At 39.2% G+C, this 18,745-nt stretch overlaps 2 protein-coding genes across 2 annotated transcripts; both read left to right on the top strand.

Moving 5' to 3' along the window:
• Window positions 1-366: 366 nt before the first annotated feature.
• LOC133825006 (uncharacterized) lies at window positions 367-831 on the top strand. Its single transcript, XM_062258010.1, has one exon. The coding sequence runs from the start codon at window positions 367-369 to the stop codon at window positions 829-831; it is 465 nt and encodes a 154-aa protein (XP_062113994.1).
• A 1,274-nt stretch (window positions 832-2,105) lies between these two features.
• Window positions 2,106-2,600, top strand: LOC133825005 (uncharacterized). Its single transcript, XM_062258009.1, has one exon. The coding sequence runs from the start codon at window positions 2,106-2,108 to the stop codon at window positions 2,598-2,600; it is 495 nt and encodes a 164-aa protein (XP_062113993.1).
• Window positions 2,601-18,745: the final 16,145 nt, after the last annotated feature.

The following is an 18,745-nucleotide window of genomic DNA, read 5'->3' as shown; positions in this document are numbered from 1 at the left end:
TATATGAGGATAAGAAGAACATATACTGAAAATGAAAGGAGAAAGCTAATGGTCTTCTTTTCTATCCATTCACCAAATGACTAAAATACCCCTCCCATCTATTTACCCACTTAGTCATCATTAAGGTTAATTTGGTAATCATACCACTCTTACTAATTACCTAAAATAATAATTCCTACCCGACCCAAGTTGAGTATTTCCCTTTGTGACATTTCGCTATTATCGCTTGAAAGAATCCACTATTGTTGAAAATCAATAAAATGCATAAAATATATAAATCACATAAATGCCTGTACTCACAACTGACAGATCTTAACATATATAATTTATATAAACATTCACATATGAAATCACATAGTTCACAAAATGACCAATATACCCCTGGTCAGCCCAATTTCCCAAAATAACCTTTCTTTTAAGAAAGCGGATATTACAGCTAAAGTCAAAGAAAATCCACCACCAAACCCACAACAAAAACAACAACAACGGGCAGTTCGTGATTATTGTATGTCCATTGTTAATGAGAACCTCACGGGAATTGCTAATCCGTCCATTGCCGCTAATAAATTTGAGTTGAAGCTAGCATTGGTAAATATGGTGCAACAAAATCACTTTGGGGGTACGGCTACTGAAGATCCTAATATTCACCAAGCAATTTTCTTGGAGGTTTGTGCTATACTGAAGATGAATGGTTTTTTTGATGATGCCACTAGACTGCGTCTTTTTCCATGTTCTCTAAAGGATAGAGCAAGGAGTTTGTTACAATCTCTACCACCACTCTCCATTACTACATGGGATGAAATGACAAGAAAATTTATAGTGACAACTTGAGAGTGGTTCAAGGATTTTCTACGTCACTGCCCCCAACATGGTTATGAAAACTGGATGCAAGTGCAAATATTCTACAATGGGTTGAATGGTCCAACTAGAACTATAATAGATGTTGCTACTGGAGGTGCATTATTGGGAACAACAGCTGACGAAGCACTTATTTTGATGGAATAGATGGCTATTAAAAGTTGTCAATGGCCTAATGAGTGTTCAATGCCTCCAAAGGTAGAAGAATTATTACAATTAGATCCTATGACATCTATAGCAGCTCAGATTACTGCCTTATCAACCAAAAATAGCCCATCTATCATTAAGAGCGTTGCTGCTACTGCATCCTAATAGTTTGGAGTTAGTTTAACTCATGAGCAAGCACAATATGTGTCTAATGGAAGTTACAACTGCCGGGGTAACAATATGCCAAACTATTATCATCTGGGGTTGAGAAACCATGAGAACTTATCTTATGCCAATAACGAAATGTATTGCAACCATCTCCTAGTTTTAATGCTCAACCACAAGCAGAGAAGAAGCAATCTTTAGAGGACATATTGGGTACTTTTATGATGGAGACCAGCAAGAGATTCAATAAGAATGAAGAGAGGTTGGATAATATTTATACTCATATGTCTAACATGAGGGCTACAATGAAGTCCATAGAGGTCCAAGTGGTACAATGCAACTACTGTTGGTTCACAGCAGAAAGGGAGTTTTCCTAGTGACACATAAGTGAACCCCAAGGAGCAATGTAAAACCATTTATTTGAGAAGTGGTAAGGAGATTGAAGGGAGTGTGATTAAGGAGATAAAGACTCGTACAAGGGTGGATAATAAGATAAAAAGTGAGCTAATAGTACGAGAAATTGAAAAGGAGGAGACATTAGCAAAGAAAAGTAGTAATGAGAAACCAACAATGAAGAAACATAACCTTCCTATTTACCAACCTCCAATACCATATCCTCAAAGATTCATAATGAAGAAACTCAATGAGAAATTTGCCAAGTTTTTAGAGATATTCAAGAAGATTAACATCAACATTCCATTTGTTGACACTCTTCAGCAAATGCCCAATTATGTTAAGTTTATGAAGGAGGTTATGTCAAAGAAAACAAAGTATGAGGATTATGAGACTGTGAAGCTTAGAGAGGAATGTAGTGCCATACTTCATTAAAAGTTCTCATAAAATCTAAAGGATCCAGGTAGCTTTACTATTCCTTGTAAGATTGGGGATCGTCATTTGACAAGGCTTTGCGTGGCCATGATGCTAGTATTAATTTGATGTCGTCATTAGTTTTTAAGAAGTTGGGTCTTGGGGAGGTAAAACCTACCACCATTATTTTACAACTTATTGATAGTTCTTTTGCATATCCACGTGGAGTTATAGAAGATATCTTAGTTAAAGTCAATAAGTTTGTATTTCCTGCTGACTTTGTGGTATTGGATATGGAGGAGGACAATGAGATTCCATTGATTCTTGGTCGCCCTTTCTTAGCCATTGGTGGAACACTTATTGTTGTAGAAATAGGTCATTTAACCTTGCAATTTAATGAAGAGAAGGTTCAATTTTATATTTACAATGGTGCGAATTGGCCAGTAACTATGACTACTTGCAAAAGGATTGAATTAGTTTACCCTTTAGTGAGTGGAGATCAAAAAGATGAGATGTGTGTAGATCCTTTACAACATGGTAGAGAGAAAATTTCCTCAAAAGAGCATTTACCAACTATTATGACTCATTCCAATGCATACAAGGAGAAGACTAAAAAAGTGTGATAAGAAGATGCCACAAAAAGAATTTGTACTAGGACAACAAGTCTTGCTTGTCCACTCATGTTTTAAGTCTTTCCCAAGAAAGCTCAAATCAAGGTGGATGGAGCCATTTACCATTAAAAAACTTTTTCCTTGTGGTCTCATCAACTTAAAAGGAGAGAAGGGGTCTATCTTTCGAGTTCATCGACATAAACTCAAGCATTATCATGAGGACGATGAAGATCATGTAAAAGCAACTTTTCTTGGAAAACCAAGTAAAAGGAGAAAAACAATGTCGAACTAATGACATTAAACAAAGCGTTTCTTGGGAGGCAAGTCATGTTTCTTATCTAGTTTTTATTTATTTTTATATATTATTAGTTTCATTTGTTTAAGGTTGAAGTGCATGGACATAAAGCCAATTTATCACAATACTTGTCAGTGTTTTTTCTGCCACATCCAATCAGGGAAGTCCTCTATACTTTATTTATTTTTCATTTGTGTTACAATGGGGACAATGTTTAGTTTATGTTTTGGGAGAGAGCATATTTTTATGAATTTTTCTTTATGTTTTTTTGTTTTTGTTTTTGTTTTTGTTGGTAGTTAGGTTTATTTCAGATTATTGGATGACTGTATTAACCAAGATATTCTTTCAGACCTATGGGTACCGATGATGATGATGCTGGTACTTTGATAGTACTCAATATGTATAGAAAATGTGTGGATTGTGTGCTTGATTTATCATGTTTACTTTGATATTGTCATCTTATATGTTTTGATTGCACGTCATTTTACTTGTTCTATGCATAATGTGGTTCTATGGGTAAGAAGAGACTTGGATTGTTTGGTTGATATTGGGATAACTATAACTTCCTTGATTTATGTGTTGAGGCAAAATTCTAAATATTTGTTGTGTACATATGATTAAGGCATTTCTATGGAACGTTTGAGCCAAAAAGCTAACCCTTTATATGCATTATCCTTTGTTGTCCTCTTTTGAGCCTATTTCCTATTTTATTCTTTGCTATTTGAAAACATCTTAGGCTTTTGACTTTGAGCCATGAACATGAAAATTTTACCTTCATCCTATTTTGCACCATAAACATAGGTTGAGTTGAGTTGATTGGATATATGATGTAAAGTGGGAATTTTGGCTATATTATGGAAAGGTTATTTTGGAAAAGTTTGGGTGTTTGTAAAAAATATTTATTGAGTTTTGATCCATATGTATTTTCTTGAAAAGTTCTCTTGTAAAAAAGAAAAAAAAAACATAAGAAAAAAATATATTACCATGCGACAAATGATATAGGGATTATAACTCATTTGTGCTAAAAAAATTGAAGTATGAAATGAAAAAATGTTGAAAGAGAGGATTGTAAAGGGGATTAGTGTATTATTTGAGTTAGTAGATGAGTTCTTAGCCCAAGCTTAGGAGTGGATAAACTTGGAGGAGGCGCGATCTACTATTGTAGGAACCAGCCAAGCCCCTATTTGGCCCATTGCAGCAGTGATAGGCGGTGCAGCTGCAGCTCAACATGTTACCCAGAATAACCAAGCGGGAAAAAATAAAAGGAAAGGGAATGGTGAGGGCGACTAGAAAAGCACAAAGAAAAACAAGTTCGGGGAAAAATTCAAGCCCATTTATGCCACCTACACTGACCTAATGGATACACGGGAACATATTTTCCTGGCAAACTCTAGTCGCCTTCCGTGGAAGAAACTAGAGCCATTAAGGCATCAGAGGGCGAAGAGAGATCCCTCAAAGTTTTGACAATACCACAATGACATCGGTCATAATACCGATGATTTCCGATAACTGAAGGATGAGATTGAAACTCTCATTCGGGCTGGACCGTTAGCCCAGTACGCCTGAAACTGAGCTACTCCCAATCAATCTACTGGGCATAATTCTCATCCAGCTCCTGAAACTCTGACAGGTCAATCAAGGACTCAAATGGATTAGATGAATCATAATAAATTCGACCCTCCTCCAATAGTAGGAGAAGATATAACTACTATTGCCGGAGGACCTGATTTGGCGGGCACGAGCAATGGAGCCCAAAAGAGGTATATACAGGAGCTGAAAACTCATAACGGTATGGAATTTATCCTGGAGCAAAGGTTTTCAAAACAATAGCGGTTGCAAAAACAACCAATCATTTTCACGGAGGATGATGCTAGCCACGTCCAGTTCCCACATAATGACCGGCTAGTGGTAACTGTGCAACTCGCTAATCGAAGGGTACGAAGGTTGTTGGTAGATAATGGAAGTTCAGTAAATGTGCTTTTCAGGTCCACCCTAGAAAAGATGGGATTATCTGTGACCAATCTAAAGGCGACCTCAATGCACTGTACGAATTTTCAGGTGAGGGGACGACGTTCACAGGGACAATCAGACTGTTACTAAAATACTTGAGTTCATTGTAATTGATTGTTCGGCTACGTATAACGCAATTTTGGGACGGCCCGCCCTGAAAGTTTTTGAAGCCATTACCTTGATCCAACACTTGGCAATGAAGTTCCCCTCAACCTCAGGGATATGCATAGTACGTAGAGACCAGCTCGCCACCCGAGAATGCTACAACATAGCCATGAAGGGAAAATCACAACCCGGGCAGCAGGCAATGGTCATAGACGAAGAAGGTGAGGAGTCCCGGGTAATGGAAGTTACTCGTGGGATGGAAGAACCTCGAGAAGGGGATAACGAGGTCGACCAACAGGAAGAAAATGATTCACCAATAGGTGAACATAGATCTGAGCTCAAAGCTGTGGAGGAGCTCGAGGAAATCAGTATCGACCCAGAAACACCTTCAAGAGTTGTAAAAGTTAGGAAAAATCTTGGAGCTGAAAGGAAGAAGGAGTTGGTCAAATTCTTGAGGAACAACCTGGACATCTTCTCCTGGTCGCATAAAGATATGGTGGGAATCAGTCCGAGTATAATAATGCATACTTTGAACTTGGACAATAATGTGCCTGCAAAGTCCCAAAAATGAAGGATTTTGGAGAGTGTACGGTCGGAAGAATTAGAAGAAGATGTAGCTTTCCTACTTCATGTGGATTTATCAGAGAATCAAAATAGTCGATCTGGGTTGCAAACCCTATTCTGGTCCCGAAACCAAACTGAAAGGGGAGAACTTGCATTGATTTCTCTGATCTCAACAAGGCATGTCCTAAGGAGTGTTTCCCATTACCTAGAATTGATCAGTTGGTAGGCGCTACCGCCAGTCACGAGCTTATGTCTTTCATGGATGCGGAACCTGGATATAACCAGATCACGATGTACCCTGCAGACCAAGAGCATACCATCTTCATGACTGAGCATAACATATACTGCTACAAAGTTATGTCATTTGCGCTGAATAATTCGGGTGCTATGTACCAACGATTAGTCAAGAAAATGTTCACTAAAACAATCGGGAGAAACATGGAGGTGTATGCCAATGATATGCTCATTAAATCAAAGATGGCCAGTAACCATGTATCTGACATGGAAGAATGTTTTGGCGTACCAAGGAGGTATGGCATGAAGTTAATGTTGGGAAACTTATACAAGATCTTTATTTATTTTCATGTAGATCTAATAATAACCAAGTTAATACGAGACAACCTAGAACATGTTTCTAAAATTTAATTCAAAGAGAAATAATGATAAGAATACTTACATTATACGCAGCGGAATGAAAAGTCATTCCTTCAGTTTCTGTAACCCTTGTATCCTTTCTGTTGTAGAGTATAACCAAGAAACTGAACCGTTCTTTAATTTTCTTCACATCCTTCCAAAGTATCCTTAGAATCACCTAGACTAGGGTGGGAAATTCTCAACACATGAGATAGATACAGAGAGAAGAGAAATAGAAGAGAAAAATTGAGGCTTAGAAAAGGACTATGCAGTAAAGAGAATCTAAAACCTAATAGATCTTCTGATCTTCTCAGAAACTTGTGATTCAACTTATGTTATCAACTCTCACTAAGCACTCCTTTTATAGACTCAACTAGGTCATTTATTTAATTAAAAAAATAATAAAAGAATAGTCAATTAACAACCCTAGGTTGAAATTATCATGGGCTTTAGGCCCGTGAAATTTCCCATTTGATTATAAGCCCGTTGGACTTAAAATCAAGGTCTCTATTATTTTCTATTGATTTAAATAATTAAATAATTATTCAAATCTTTTATCAAATTAATTATTTATAATTTGAACATTGATTTAAAATTATTTATTAATTTAGATACTGAATTATCTTAATTAATAAATTCGTCATAATTTCTATTTTCTTCTCTAAATTGTATAACTCCGTGAAACTATCAAAAATTGACCTGGTCAACTTTGATAATTCTAATTGATAATTAAATCTATTAATTGAGACTATCTAGAGGATTTTATCCAAGGTATAGTGGGGACCATGGGTGTAACGCCCTGGATAGCCAAGACCGCTACACTGTGTATTTGTAAAGGTGCAGGACTTGCTAATCAAGCCAACCTGTTAAAAACGTGAATTCTAAAGTCATTAATGTGCTAGGGTTAAATGGTTTTGGTCTCAAAAGATACTTTCCATGTAATTAAACATTTACACATGGGATCCCAAAAGAAATAGTGTTTAAAAGCCTGTTTACAAAATTTCCAGTGTACAGACAACCACCAGCCTTTCTATAGGCAAAACATAAGTTTATGGTTTTCCTGTCCCTGTCTCCCCTCAACCATAGCGGCTGAGCAGCTGATCATGTACATTCTGCTCTCAGAGCTCTCCAAATCAGGGTTGATCAAGCTTTCCCTTGCCTTTACCTGCACCACGAAGCACCCGTGAGCCAAGGCCCAGCAAGAAAACATATCATATTACATAACAAGCAATAATAACATTTGGATAACCCTTTAAGCATGTCCATATACTTAACATACCATAATAATCACAAAGTGTGAAGATTCAACCAAAGAGTCAACTAATTATCACCCAGCTATACTGCATAAAAATCCACCAATCAATAATAACAAACAAGTCACATAATAATCAGGGTCGACACCTTAGGTCGCACCCTCTGTTTACCATACTGACTCTGACCCGCTTAAAGCGAGCTCAGTGAATAATAAGTTGTCCTCAGCTACCAGTGGCCGAGCCGTGCCCTATGTGCTATTGTAAACTTCGGCACTCTTAGGCCGTTGGTTTACTGTTCACATGGCATAATACAATCCTTTACAAAGCATACAAAATAGGGAACTCTTAGTCCCATTATAAATCCACAACCGAGTGCAGTTTTCTCACCTTTAATTCCCAAGTTTACTGATTAAGAGCGACGCTTCTCGAGCACGATCCGCTTCCCGAGCCCTAGCTTAATACCTAGTCACAACCAAGATAGGGAGTACCATTAATGATCGCGTTAATATTTCCGGATGGAATTCTAGCTTCCGAGACATCGAATTCCACCAAACACGGTGGTGGAGTCAATCCCGAGCACCCTAGGTTAGGTTTCCGTGCTTAAAATCTCCAAAAGATCAAAAATACCCTTAAGGGTCATGGCCCTTGGAACCCATGCCGCGACCCGCCCTTGAAACAGAGGATAGGCCTCTCTGATCACAGACACGCGGAGCGGCCCTGCCCTGTGGCACCGCAGCGCTTCCCCACTGTAGAGCCTCCTTGGCTCTTCCTTGTTTCGCAGGGCCGTGGCACTCTAGAACAGAGACAAGGCCCAACCCTTCGTGCCCAGAAAGACCCCCATTTCTAGCATCCTAACCTTGCTTAAAACCACCCCAAAGCACCCTAATTCAAAAACCCATTTCTCACAAGACTCCTAACATGATTCTAGCAACTCAATCCAACAAAAACCTAGCTTAAAAATTCATTAAAATCCCGTTTTGATTTCTGAAACCCAGTAGCTCAAGAACTCTAAAACCAATCATGAAACTCATAATTTAAGCTCTAAAATACGAATTGAAGCTTACCTTCTTTGATGAACCACTTCCTTAACAATTTTTGAGCTAAAACCCAAGCTTCTCAGCTTAAATTCAGTCCTTAAACATCAAAACCATAAGCACTTTTAATACTCAGCCAAAACTCAGAATTCTAATGATCAAGAGTGTAATTCAGCCCTTACCTTAATCCTGGTTGAGTTTCCTTAGCTGAACACTGGACTAAACCTTCAAGATTCCAGCCCAAACAACTGAATCGCCAACTGAATTCCCTTAGGTTTCAGTAGTTTTCTTAAGAAAGAGAAGAGAAGGAAGAGAGGAGCAAAATGGGTCTGTTTGTTTCTTTTGTTCTACCGTTTTCTGTTTACTTAGCCTAACCTTAGTTAATTAAGTTAATCTCGAGGCTCGGGGTACCGGAAATGTCCCTGAGGGAAAAAAGGTAAAATTCCCTAATATTCCCTCCTAGGCTTCCTAACCTCAAATATATCTCCATATATTTATTTCCATAACCTGATAACCCAAATAATCATCTAATACCCGAAATACCCCTTGACTTGCCCCAAGTCAAATATTAAGCCCCGTTGTGACTTCTCACTAACTAGCTCCCTAGGATCACCTCGAGTCGCACGCTGTAGATTTACCCACATAATGATGTGGTTCTCACAAATATAACATACAATCACATTTACATTCATATAGCCATACAAACATGTTTATCATATAATCACCCGTTAATTTAATAAATTCACACATAAACCAATTATGCCCTCTCGACACACTAACCAAGGCCCTTAAGCCATATTAGTGATTTTGGGTCGTTACAACTATCCCCTCCTATTGAAAATTCCGTCCTTGAAATTTACCTGAATAGCTCGGGATACTGATCTCGCGTCACCGTCTCTTGCTCCCAAGTTTCTTCCTCGACCTTGCTATTTCTCCACAACACTTTAACTAACAGAATCGTCTTGTTCCGTAGAACTTTATCCTTCCAGTCCAAAACCTGAACCGGTCACTCCTCATAGGACAAATCTGTTTGTAACTCTAAATCCTCATACTTCAATACATGTGTTCGATCTGAGACATACTTCCGCAACATAGAGACATGGAAAACATCATGAACTCCCGACAACGACGGTGGCAAGGCCAACCTGTAAGCCACTTGTCCAATCCTTTCTAAAATCTCAAAAGGTCCAACAAACCGAGGGATTAACTTTCCCTTTACTCGAAACCTCTTCACCCTTCGCAGTGGTGAAACTCGCAGAAACACGTGGTCCCCAATCTGAAACTCCACATCTCTATGCCTAGGATCAGCGTAGCTTTTCTGCCTACTCTGTGAAGCAAGCATCCTGGCTCGAATCTTCTCAATAGCTTTACTTGTCTTCTGAACCATATCTGGCCCCAAATACTTTCTCTCACCCATCTCATCCCAATGAATGGGCGACTTACACTTCCTTCCATATAACAAATCATAAGGAGCCATTCCAATCGTGGACTGATAACTGTTTTTATACGAGAACTCAATCTACGGAAGATACTTACTCCAAGACCCCTCAAAATCAATCACACACGCCCTAAGCATATCCTCCAATACCTGAATTGTCCTCTCAAACTGTCCATCAGTCTGAGGATGAAAAGCTGTGCTAAATTTTAGTTGAGTCCCCATAGCTTTCTATAGAGCTCCCCAGAACTTGGAGGTAAAGATAGGGTCTCGATCAGATACAATGGACTTGGGAACCCCACGGAGTCGAACTATCTCTCTCACATACAACTCTGCATACTGCTCCACTGAGTAAGTTGACTTCACTGGTAGAAAATGAGCTGACTTGGTGTATCTGTCCACTATTACCCACACCGAGTCATAAAGTCCCACTGTCTTGGGTAAACCTCCATAAAATCCATCGTAATATCTTCCCACTTAAACTCAGGGATACCCAAAGGCTGAAGCAACCCTACTGGCTGTTGATGCTCAGCCTTCACCTGCTGACATGTCAAACATTTGGCCACATATTCCACCACATCCTTCTTCATCCCAGACCACCAATATAATGTCCGTAGGTCCTGATACATTTTTGTGGTACCCGGATGAAGTGAGTATAGCGTAGTGTGAGACTCATCTAGTATCTCTCGTCTGATCCCCTCATTCGCTAGAACACAAATCCGCCCATGGTATCGAAGCATACCAGCCTCAGAAATAGAATAATCCTTAGCTATCCCTACTAAGACATTCTGCCTAACTTCCTGAATCTGCGCATCTTCCAACTGCCCCTCCTTGATCTGCTCTAGCAGGGTCAACTGAAAGGTAATATTGGCCAACCGGCCCACCACCAGCTCTATCTTTGCCTTGACCATTTCATCAGCTAATTCTCTCGAGATCTGAACAAAACTGAATAGCTGCCCCGAGCCCCTCCAGCTCAATGCATCTGCCACAATGTTGGCTTTCCCTGGGTTATAAAGAATGTCACAATCATAATCCTTAACCAACGCCTTTGCTTCATGTTCAGATCCTTCTGGGTGAAGAAATATTTCAAACTCTTATGGTCAGTGTATATCTCTCACTTCTCCCCATACAGATAGTACCGCCAAACCTTCAGTGCGAATACCACCGCTGCCAACTCCAGATCATGGGTGGGATACTGCTGTTCATACTCCTTCAGCTATTGCGATGCATAAGCTATAACCTTCTCATCCTACATCAGCATACAGCCCAAACCCATCCTCGATGCATCACAGTATACTACAAACTTTCCTCCTTCCGAAGGAAGACTCAGTACAGGTGGAGTAATAAGTCGTCGCTTCAACTCTTGGAAACTGACCTCACACTTCTCTAACCAAACGAACTTCTGGTTCTTTCTTGTCAACTCTGTCATTGGTGAAGAAATCTTTGAAAATTCTTCCACAAACCGCCTGTAATAGCCTGCCAACCCAAGAAAATGCTACACCTTTGAGGCGTTCCTTGGCCTCGGCCAATCTATCAATGCTTCCACCTTGGACGGATCCACCTTAATCCTTTTTGCACCAACTATATGCCCAAGAAAAGTCACCTCTGGCAACCAAAACTCACATTTCTTAAACTTAGCATATAACTGGTGTTCCCTTAATCTCTGTAAAACCTGTCGAAGATGCCACTCGTACTCTGCCTCTGAACTAGAGTACACCAAGATGTCTAAAGACAATGACGAACTGATCCAAGAAATCCTTGAACACCCTGTTCATTAGATCCATGAAAGCTGCTGGGGTGTTGGTCAAACCAAAATGCATGACCAAGAATTCGTAATGCCCATACTGTGTTCGGAAGGCCGTCTTCGTTATGTCCTCATCCTTGATCCTCAGCTGGTGATAACCAGACCGAAGATCAATCTTTCAAAACGCCGTCTTTCCCTGCAGCTGATCGAACAAGTCATCAATCCTTGGTAGAGGGTACTTATTCTTGATAATCAACTTGTTCAATTCCCTGTAATCTATACACATCCTCAAAGTCCTGTCCTTCTTCTTAACAAACAAAACTGGAGCACCCCATGGAGAGTAACTACGTCGGATGAATCCCAAATCCAGAAGTTCTTGCAGCTGTATCTTTAGTTCCTTCAACTCTGTTGTTGCCATCCTATATGGTGCTCTTGATACTAGCTCTATCCCCTGTGCTAACTCAATAACAAACTGAATCTCCCTGCGTGGCGACAACCCCGGTAGCTCCTCAGGAAATACATCTAAAATCTCACATACCACCCTGGTCTCACTTAGCCCTACTGGCAACATCTTGGTAGTTTCCACAATACTATCCAGAAAACCTATACACCCACCCTGTAACAAGTCTCTGGTTCTCAATGCAGATATCATGGGTACGTGGGGTCCACATACTGCACTCACAAAGACAAAAGGATCCTCGCCCTCAGGCTCAAAAGTCACCATCTTCTTCCTGCAGTCAATAGTAGCCCCATATCTGACCCACCAATCCATCCCTAAGATTATGTCGAAATCCTCCATATCTAGCTCAATCAAGTCAACAAAAAGCTCCCTACTATCAACCATCACTGGCACTGCCCTAATCCATCTCCTAGAAACTACCAGTTCCCCAGTAGGAAATAAAGTCCAAAACCCCGCAATCCAATACTCACTAGGTCTACACAGTCTATCAATCACTTTACTAGAAACAAAGGAATGTGTAGCACCAGAATCAATCAATACAGAAAAAGGAGAGCCAGCGCTAGAAATCTGACCTGTCACTACCGAGGGACTAGCTTCGGCCTCTGCCTGCGTCAAGGTGAACACTTGAGCTGAAGTCAAACTGTCCACCTTTCCTGCTTCCCTTTTCTTCAGTGTTGGGAAATCCTTCTTGAGGTGCCCCACCGTGCCACATACATAGCAAGCCTTGCCCTGACATTCACCCTGATGGCGTCTTCTAAACCTCGGGCACTCCAGATAACTCCTCCATGGTTCACTGCCGCCCTGACCACCCTGACCCCTCCTATCAGGACCAGCAGCGGTCGAAGTGTCAAGGGTCTTTCTCTTGAAATCACTAGGGCCTCCGCCCCTACTTGACCCAAAATAAGGAGGCACCACCCTGAGACCCTCACGTCTTTCATGCATGCGTAATCTGGATATAACTAGATCGGGATGAACCCTGCAGACCAAGAGCATACCAGCTTCATGACTGAGCATAACATATACTCCTACAAAGTTATGCCGTTTGCACTGAAGAATTCTGGTGCTATGTACCAACGATTAATCAAAAAAATGTTCGCTAAAACAATCGGGAGAAACATGGAGGTGTATGCCAATGATATCCTTGTTAAATCAAAGATGGCCAGTAACCATGTATCCGACTTGGAAGAATGTTTTGGCGTACTAAGGTGGTATGACAAGAAGTTAATGTTGGGAAACTTATACAGGTTCTTTATTTATTTTCATGTAGATCTAATATTAAACAAGTTAATATGAGACAACCTAGAACATGTTTCTAAAATGGAATTCAAAGAGAAATAATGATAAGAATACTTACATTATACGCAGCGGAATGAAGAGTCATTCCTTCAATTTCTCTAACCCTTGTATCCTTTCTGTCGCAGAGTATTACCAAGACACTGAACCGTTCTTCAATTCTCTTCACAGCCTTCCAAAGTATCCTTAGAATCACCTAGACTAGGGTGGGAAATTCTCAACACATGAGATAGATATAGAGAGAAGAACAATAGAATAGAAAAATTGAGGCTTAGAAAAGGACTATGCAGTAGAGAGAATCTAAAACCTAATAGATCTTCTGATCTTCTTAGAAAATTGTGATTCAACTTATGTTTTCAACTCTGACTAAGCACTCCTTTTATAGACTCAACTAGGTCATTTATTTAATTCAAAAATAATAAAATAATAGCCAATTAACAGCCCTAGGTTGAAATTATCATGGGCTTTAGGCCCGCAAAATTTTCCATTTGATTATAAGCCCGTTGGACTTAAAATCAAGGTATGTATTATTTTCTATTGATTTAAATAATTAAATAACTATTCAAATCTTTTATCAAATTAATTATTTATAATTTGAACATTGATTTAAAATTATTATTTATATACTAATTTATCTTAATTAATAAATCTGTCATAATTTCTATTTTATTCTCTGTATTGTATAACTCCGTGAAACTATCCAAAATTGACCTGGTCAACTTGATAATTCTAATTGATAATTAAATCTATTAATTGAGACTATCTAGAGGATTTTATCCAAGGTATAGTGGGGACCATGGGTGTAACGACCTGGATAGCCAAGACCACTACACTGTGTATTTGTAAAGCTGCAAGACATGCTAATCAAGCCAACCAGTTAAAAACGTGAATTCTAAAGTCATTAATGTGCTAGGGTTAAATGGTTTTGGTCTCAAAAGATACTTTCCATGTAATTAAACATTTACACATGGGATCCCAAAAGAAATAGAGTTTAAAAGCATGTTTACAAAATTTTCAGTGTACAGACAACCACCAGCCTTTCTAAAGGAAAAACATAAGTTTAAGGTTTTCCTGTCCCTGTCTCCCCTCAAATGTGGCGGCTGAGCAGCTGATCATGTATATTCTGCTCTCAGAGCTCTCCAAATCAGGGCTGATCAAGCTTGCCCTTACCTTTACCTGCACCACGAAGCACCCGTGAGCCAAGGCCTAGTAAGAAAACATATCATATTATAACAAGCAATAATAACATTTGGATAACCCTTTAAGCATGTCCATATACTTAACATACCACAATAATCACAAAGCGTGAAGATTCAACCAAAGAGTCAACTAATTATCACCCAGCTATACAGCATAACAATCCACCAATCAATATTAACAAATAAGTCACATAATTATCAGGGTCGACACCTTAGGTCGCACCCTCTGTTTACCCCACTGACTCCAACCCGATTAAACTGAGATCAGTGAATAATAAGTTGTCCTCACCTACCAGTGGCCGAGTCGCGCCCTATGCGCTAGTGTAAACTTTGGCACTCTTAGGCCATTGGTTTACTGTTCACATGGCATAATACCATCCTTTACAAAGCATACAAAATAGGGAACTCTTAGTCCCATTATAAATCCACAACAAGGTGCAATTTTCTCACCTATAATTCCCAAGTTTACTGATTACGAGCGACGCCTCTCGAGCACGATCCGCTTCCCGAGCCCTAGCTAAATACCTAGTCACAACCAAGATAGGGAGTACCATTAATGATCATGTTAATATTTCCAAATGGAATTCTAGCTTCCGGGACATCGAATTCCACCAAACACAGTGGTGGAATCAATCCCAAGCACCCTAGGTTAGGTTCCCATGCTTAAAACCTCCAAAAGATCAAAAATACCCTTAAGGGTCACGGTCCTTGGAACCCACGCCACGGCCCACCCCTGAAACAGAGGCTAGGCCTCTCTGACTACAGACACGCGCCGCGGCCATGCCCTGTGGCGCTACAGTGTTTCCCCACTGCAGAGCCTCCTTGGCTCTTCCTTGCTTCACAGGGCTGCGACACTCTAGAACAGAGTCGCGACCCAACCCTTTGTGCCCAGAAAAACCACCATTTCTAGCATCCTAACCTTGCTTAAAACCACCCCAAAGCACCCTAATTCAAAAACCCATTTCTCACAAGACTCCTAACATGATTCTAGCAACTCAATCCAACAAAAACCTAGCTTAAAAATTCATTAAAATCCCGTTTTGATTTCTGAAACCCAGTAGCTCAAGAACTCTAAAACCAATCATGAAACTCATAATTTAAGCTCTAAACTACGAATTGAAGCTTACCTTCTTTGATGAACCACTTCCTTAACAATTTATGAGCTAAAACCCAAGCTTCTCAGCTTCAATTCAGTCCTTAAACATCAAAACCATAAACACTTTTAATACTCAGCCAAAACTCAGAATTCTAATGATTAAGTGTGTAATTCAGCCCTTACCTCAATCCTAGTTGAGTTTCCTTAGCTGAACACTGGACTAAACCTTCAAGATTCCAGCCCAAACAACTGAATTCCCAGTTGAATTCCCTTAGGTTTCAGTAGTTTTCTTAAGAGGGAGAAGAGAAGGAAGAGAGGAGCAAAATGGGTCGGTTTGTTTCTTTTGTTCTGCTGTTTTCTGTTTACTTAGCCTAAGATTAGTTAATTAAGTTAATCCCGAGGCTCGGGGTACCGGAAACGTCCCCGAGGTGGAAAAGGTAAAATTCCCCAATATTCCCGCCTAGGCTTCCTAACCTCAAATATATCTCCATATATTTATTTCCATAACCTGATAACCCAAATAATCATCTAATACCTGAAATACCCCTTGACTTGCCCCAAGTCAAATATTAAGTCCCGTTGTGAGTTCTCGCTAACTAGCTCCCTAGGATCACCTCGAGTCACACGCTGCAGATTTACCCACATAATGATGTGGTTCTCACAAATATAACATACAATCACATTTACATTCATATAGCCTTACAAACATGTTTATCATATAATCACACATTAATTTAATAAATTCACACAGAAACCAATTATGCCCTCTCGGCACTTTAACCAAGGCCCTTAAGCCATATTCGTGATTTTGGGTCGTTACAATGGGCCTATGAAATGAAGCTCCAATAAGTTATCATAAATGTAACAAATAAATTTACTAACTTATTAATTCCTCGTGACTCAACTAAAGACTCAGATTTGCACTCTCTAATTCATAGATAGCTTTAATTACTGAAATGAGATCTCTATCATTTAACTCCTTTAACCAAACTAAAAGGAAAACATCATTTCACTTCTTCATCAGAAGCTATAGATGTTCATATCTATGATTAACACTCCCACTCAATTATACTACTGAGTTCCCAAGATGGAAGAATGGGCTAGTCCGTAGGATAAGCTGGTAACGAACAAGTCAAAGAACTCAGATAATAAAATTAGTTAGAATACTAACCACTCAGAATTTAGATTGAATTGACCTATGGTCAACTATATGACATGACTAGAATGGATCATAACAATATGTTTACTTATCCTATCAATTGTCAATATTGGTCCAGTCTGATGTAACAAATACATCTAATCTTATCTACTTTGTTAATGTTTTGGAAAGAACATAACACTATGATGTGAAAGTAGATCATATCGTAGATTGGCAAGTCAGAGTAAATCCTATGCACTGACTAATCTTAGGACTACCTTATATTTGAACATATAATCATGTTTATATTCCACTGTGATTACGTCACTATAAATACGATTAGCTATATGCTCGGGATTTAATAGAATTTTATATTAAACAAATAATCATGAAAAAAACATGTGAGCAAAGTGATTGACCAAGTCAAAAAATGATTTTTATTCTTTTATTGATAATAAATGAGATTACAAAGAAATTGGATTTTAATTAGGGCATAAAATCCCAACTAACTCCCACTTGCACTAATTGAAACTTCTGGTAGTGTCTTTGTAAACGGATCTGCAAGATTGTCTTCAAATGCAATCTTCGTAACCTTCACATCTCCCCTAGCCACATATTCTCAAATAATGTGATACTTCCTTTCTACACGCTTACTCTTATTGTGACTTCAAGGTTCTTTCGAGTTGGCTATCACTCCTGTATTGTCACAAAACAACACAAGCGGTTTATCCATTTCTGGAATAACACCAAGATCCGAATAGAGCTTCTTTAGCCAGACTATTTCCTTAGTTGCTTCTGATGCAGCTATGTACTCAGCCTCCATGGTGGAATCTAAGATTGCAGATTGCTTTACGCTTCTCCATATCACAGCTCCACCCCCAAGAGTAAACACCATTCCAGAAGTAGACTTCCTGTCATCGACATCAGTATGAAAATCTGAATCGTTGTAGCCTACAGGGTTTAGAAAACCATCCTTGTAGACTAACATATACTCCATAGTCTGCCTTAAACACTTTAGGATATGCTTAACTGCTATCAAATGTTCCAGTCCTGGGTTTGACTGATACCTGCTCACTACTACCACTGCATAGCAGATATCTGGTCTAGTACACAACATAGCATACATCAGACTTCCAACTGCAGATGTGTTAGGAAATTTTCTCATTGCATCTTCCTCTTCAGGAGTCTGGCGAGACTGCTTCTTTGAAAGATGAATTCCATGGTGTGACAATAAATGTCCTTTCCTGGAATTTTTCATTGAGAAACGTTCAAGCACTTTATCTATGTAAGCTGCTTGAGATAGAGCTAAGAGTCTGTTCTTTCTATCCCTTAAGATCTAGATACCTAGAACATAACTTGATTCACCCAAATCCTTCATTTGGAATTGAGTGCTCAGCCAATTCTTCACATCAGATAATTTCTTAACATTATTTCCAATGAGTAAGATATCATCTATATAGAGAACTAGGAATACCACTATTTGATTTTCCTTCAGTTTGTAAACACAAGGCTCATCAATATTTTTTTCATAGCCATATGTTTTGATTATTTCATCAAACCTAAGGTTCTAGGAACGAGAAGCTTGCTTAAGTCCATAAATAGACCTATTCAACTTGCAAACTTTTCTTTCTTGTCCAGCTACTTTAAATCCTTTTGGTTGATCCATATTAATGACTTTGTCAAGCTTTCCATTAAGAAAAGTTGTCTTGACGTCCATTTTCCAGATCTCATAGTCGAGAGTGGCTACTATGGATAGGAGGATGCGAATGGACTTGAGCATGGCTACCAGACTAAAAGTTTCCTCATAGTCCATGCCTTCTCTTTGGGTATAACCCTTTGCCACTAATCAAGCTTTATAAGTCTCGATATTTCCATCAACACCTTGTTTCTTCTTGTAG

Source organism: Humulus lupulus, chromosome 3, assembly GCF_963169125.1.
Source record: "Humulus lupulus chromosome 3, drHumLupu1.1, whole genome shotgun sequence".
NCBI lineage: Eukaryota > Viridiplantae > Streptophyta > Magnoliopsida > Rosales > Cannabaceae > Humulus > Humulus lupulus.
Note: the sequence above shows the minus strand (reverse complement) of the source record. Positions and strands in the feature narration are given on the sequence as shown.

What these genes read in the sequence shown, in the direction of transcription:
- LOC133825006 (XM_062258010.1), top strand. Translation starts at nt 367, where the DNA reads ATGACCAATATACCCCTGGTCAGCCCAATTTCCCAAAATAACCTTTCT.
- LOC133825005 (XM_062258009.1), top strand. Translation starts at nt 2,106, where the DNA reads ATGTCGTCATTAGTTTTTAAGAAGTTGGGTCTTGGGGAGGTAAAACCT.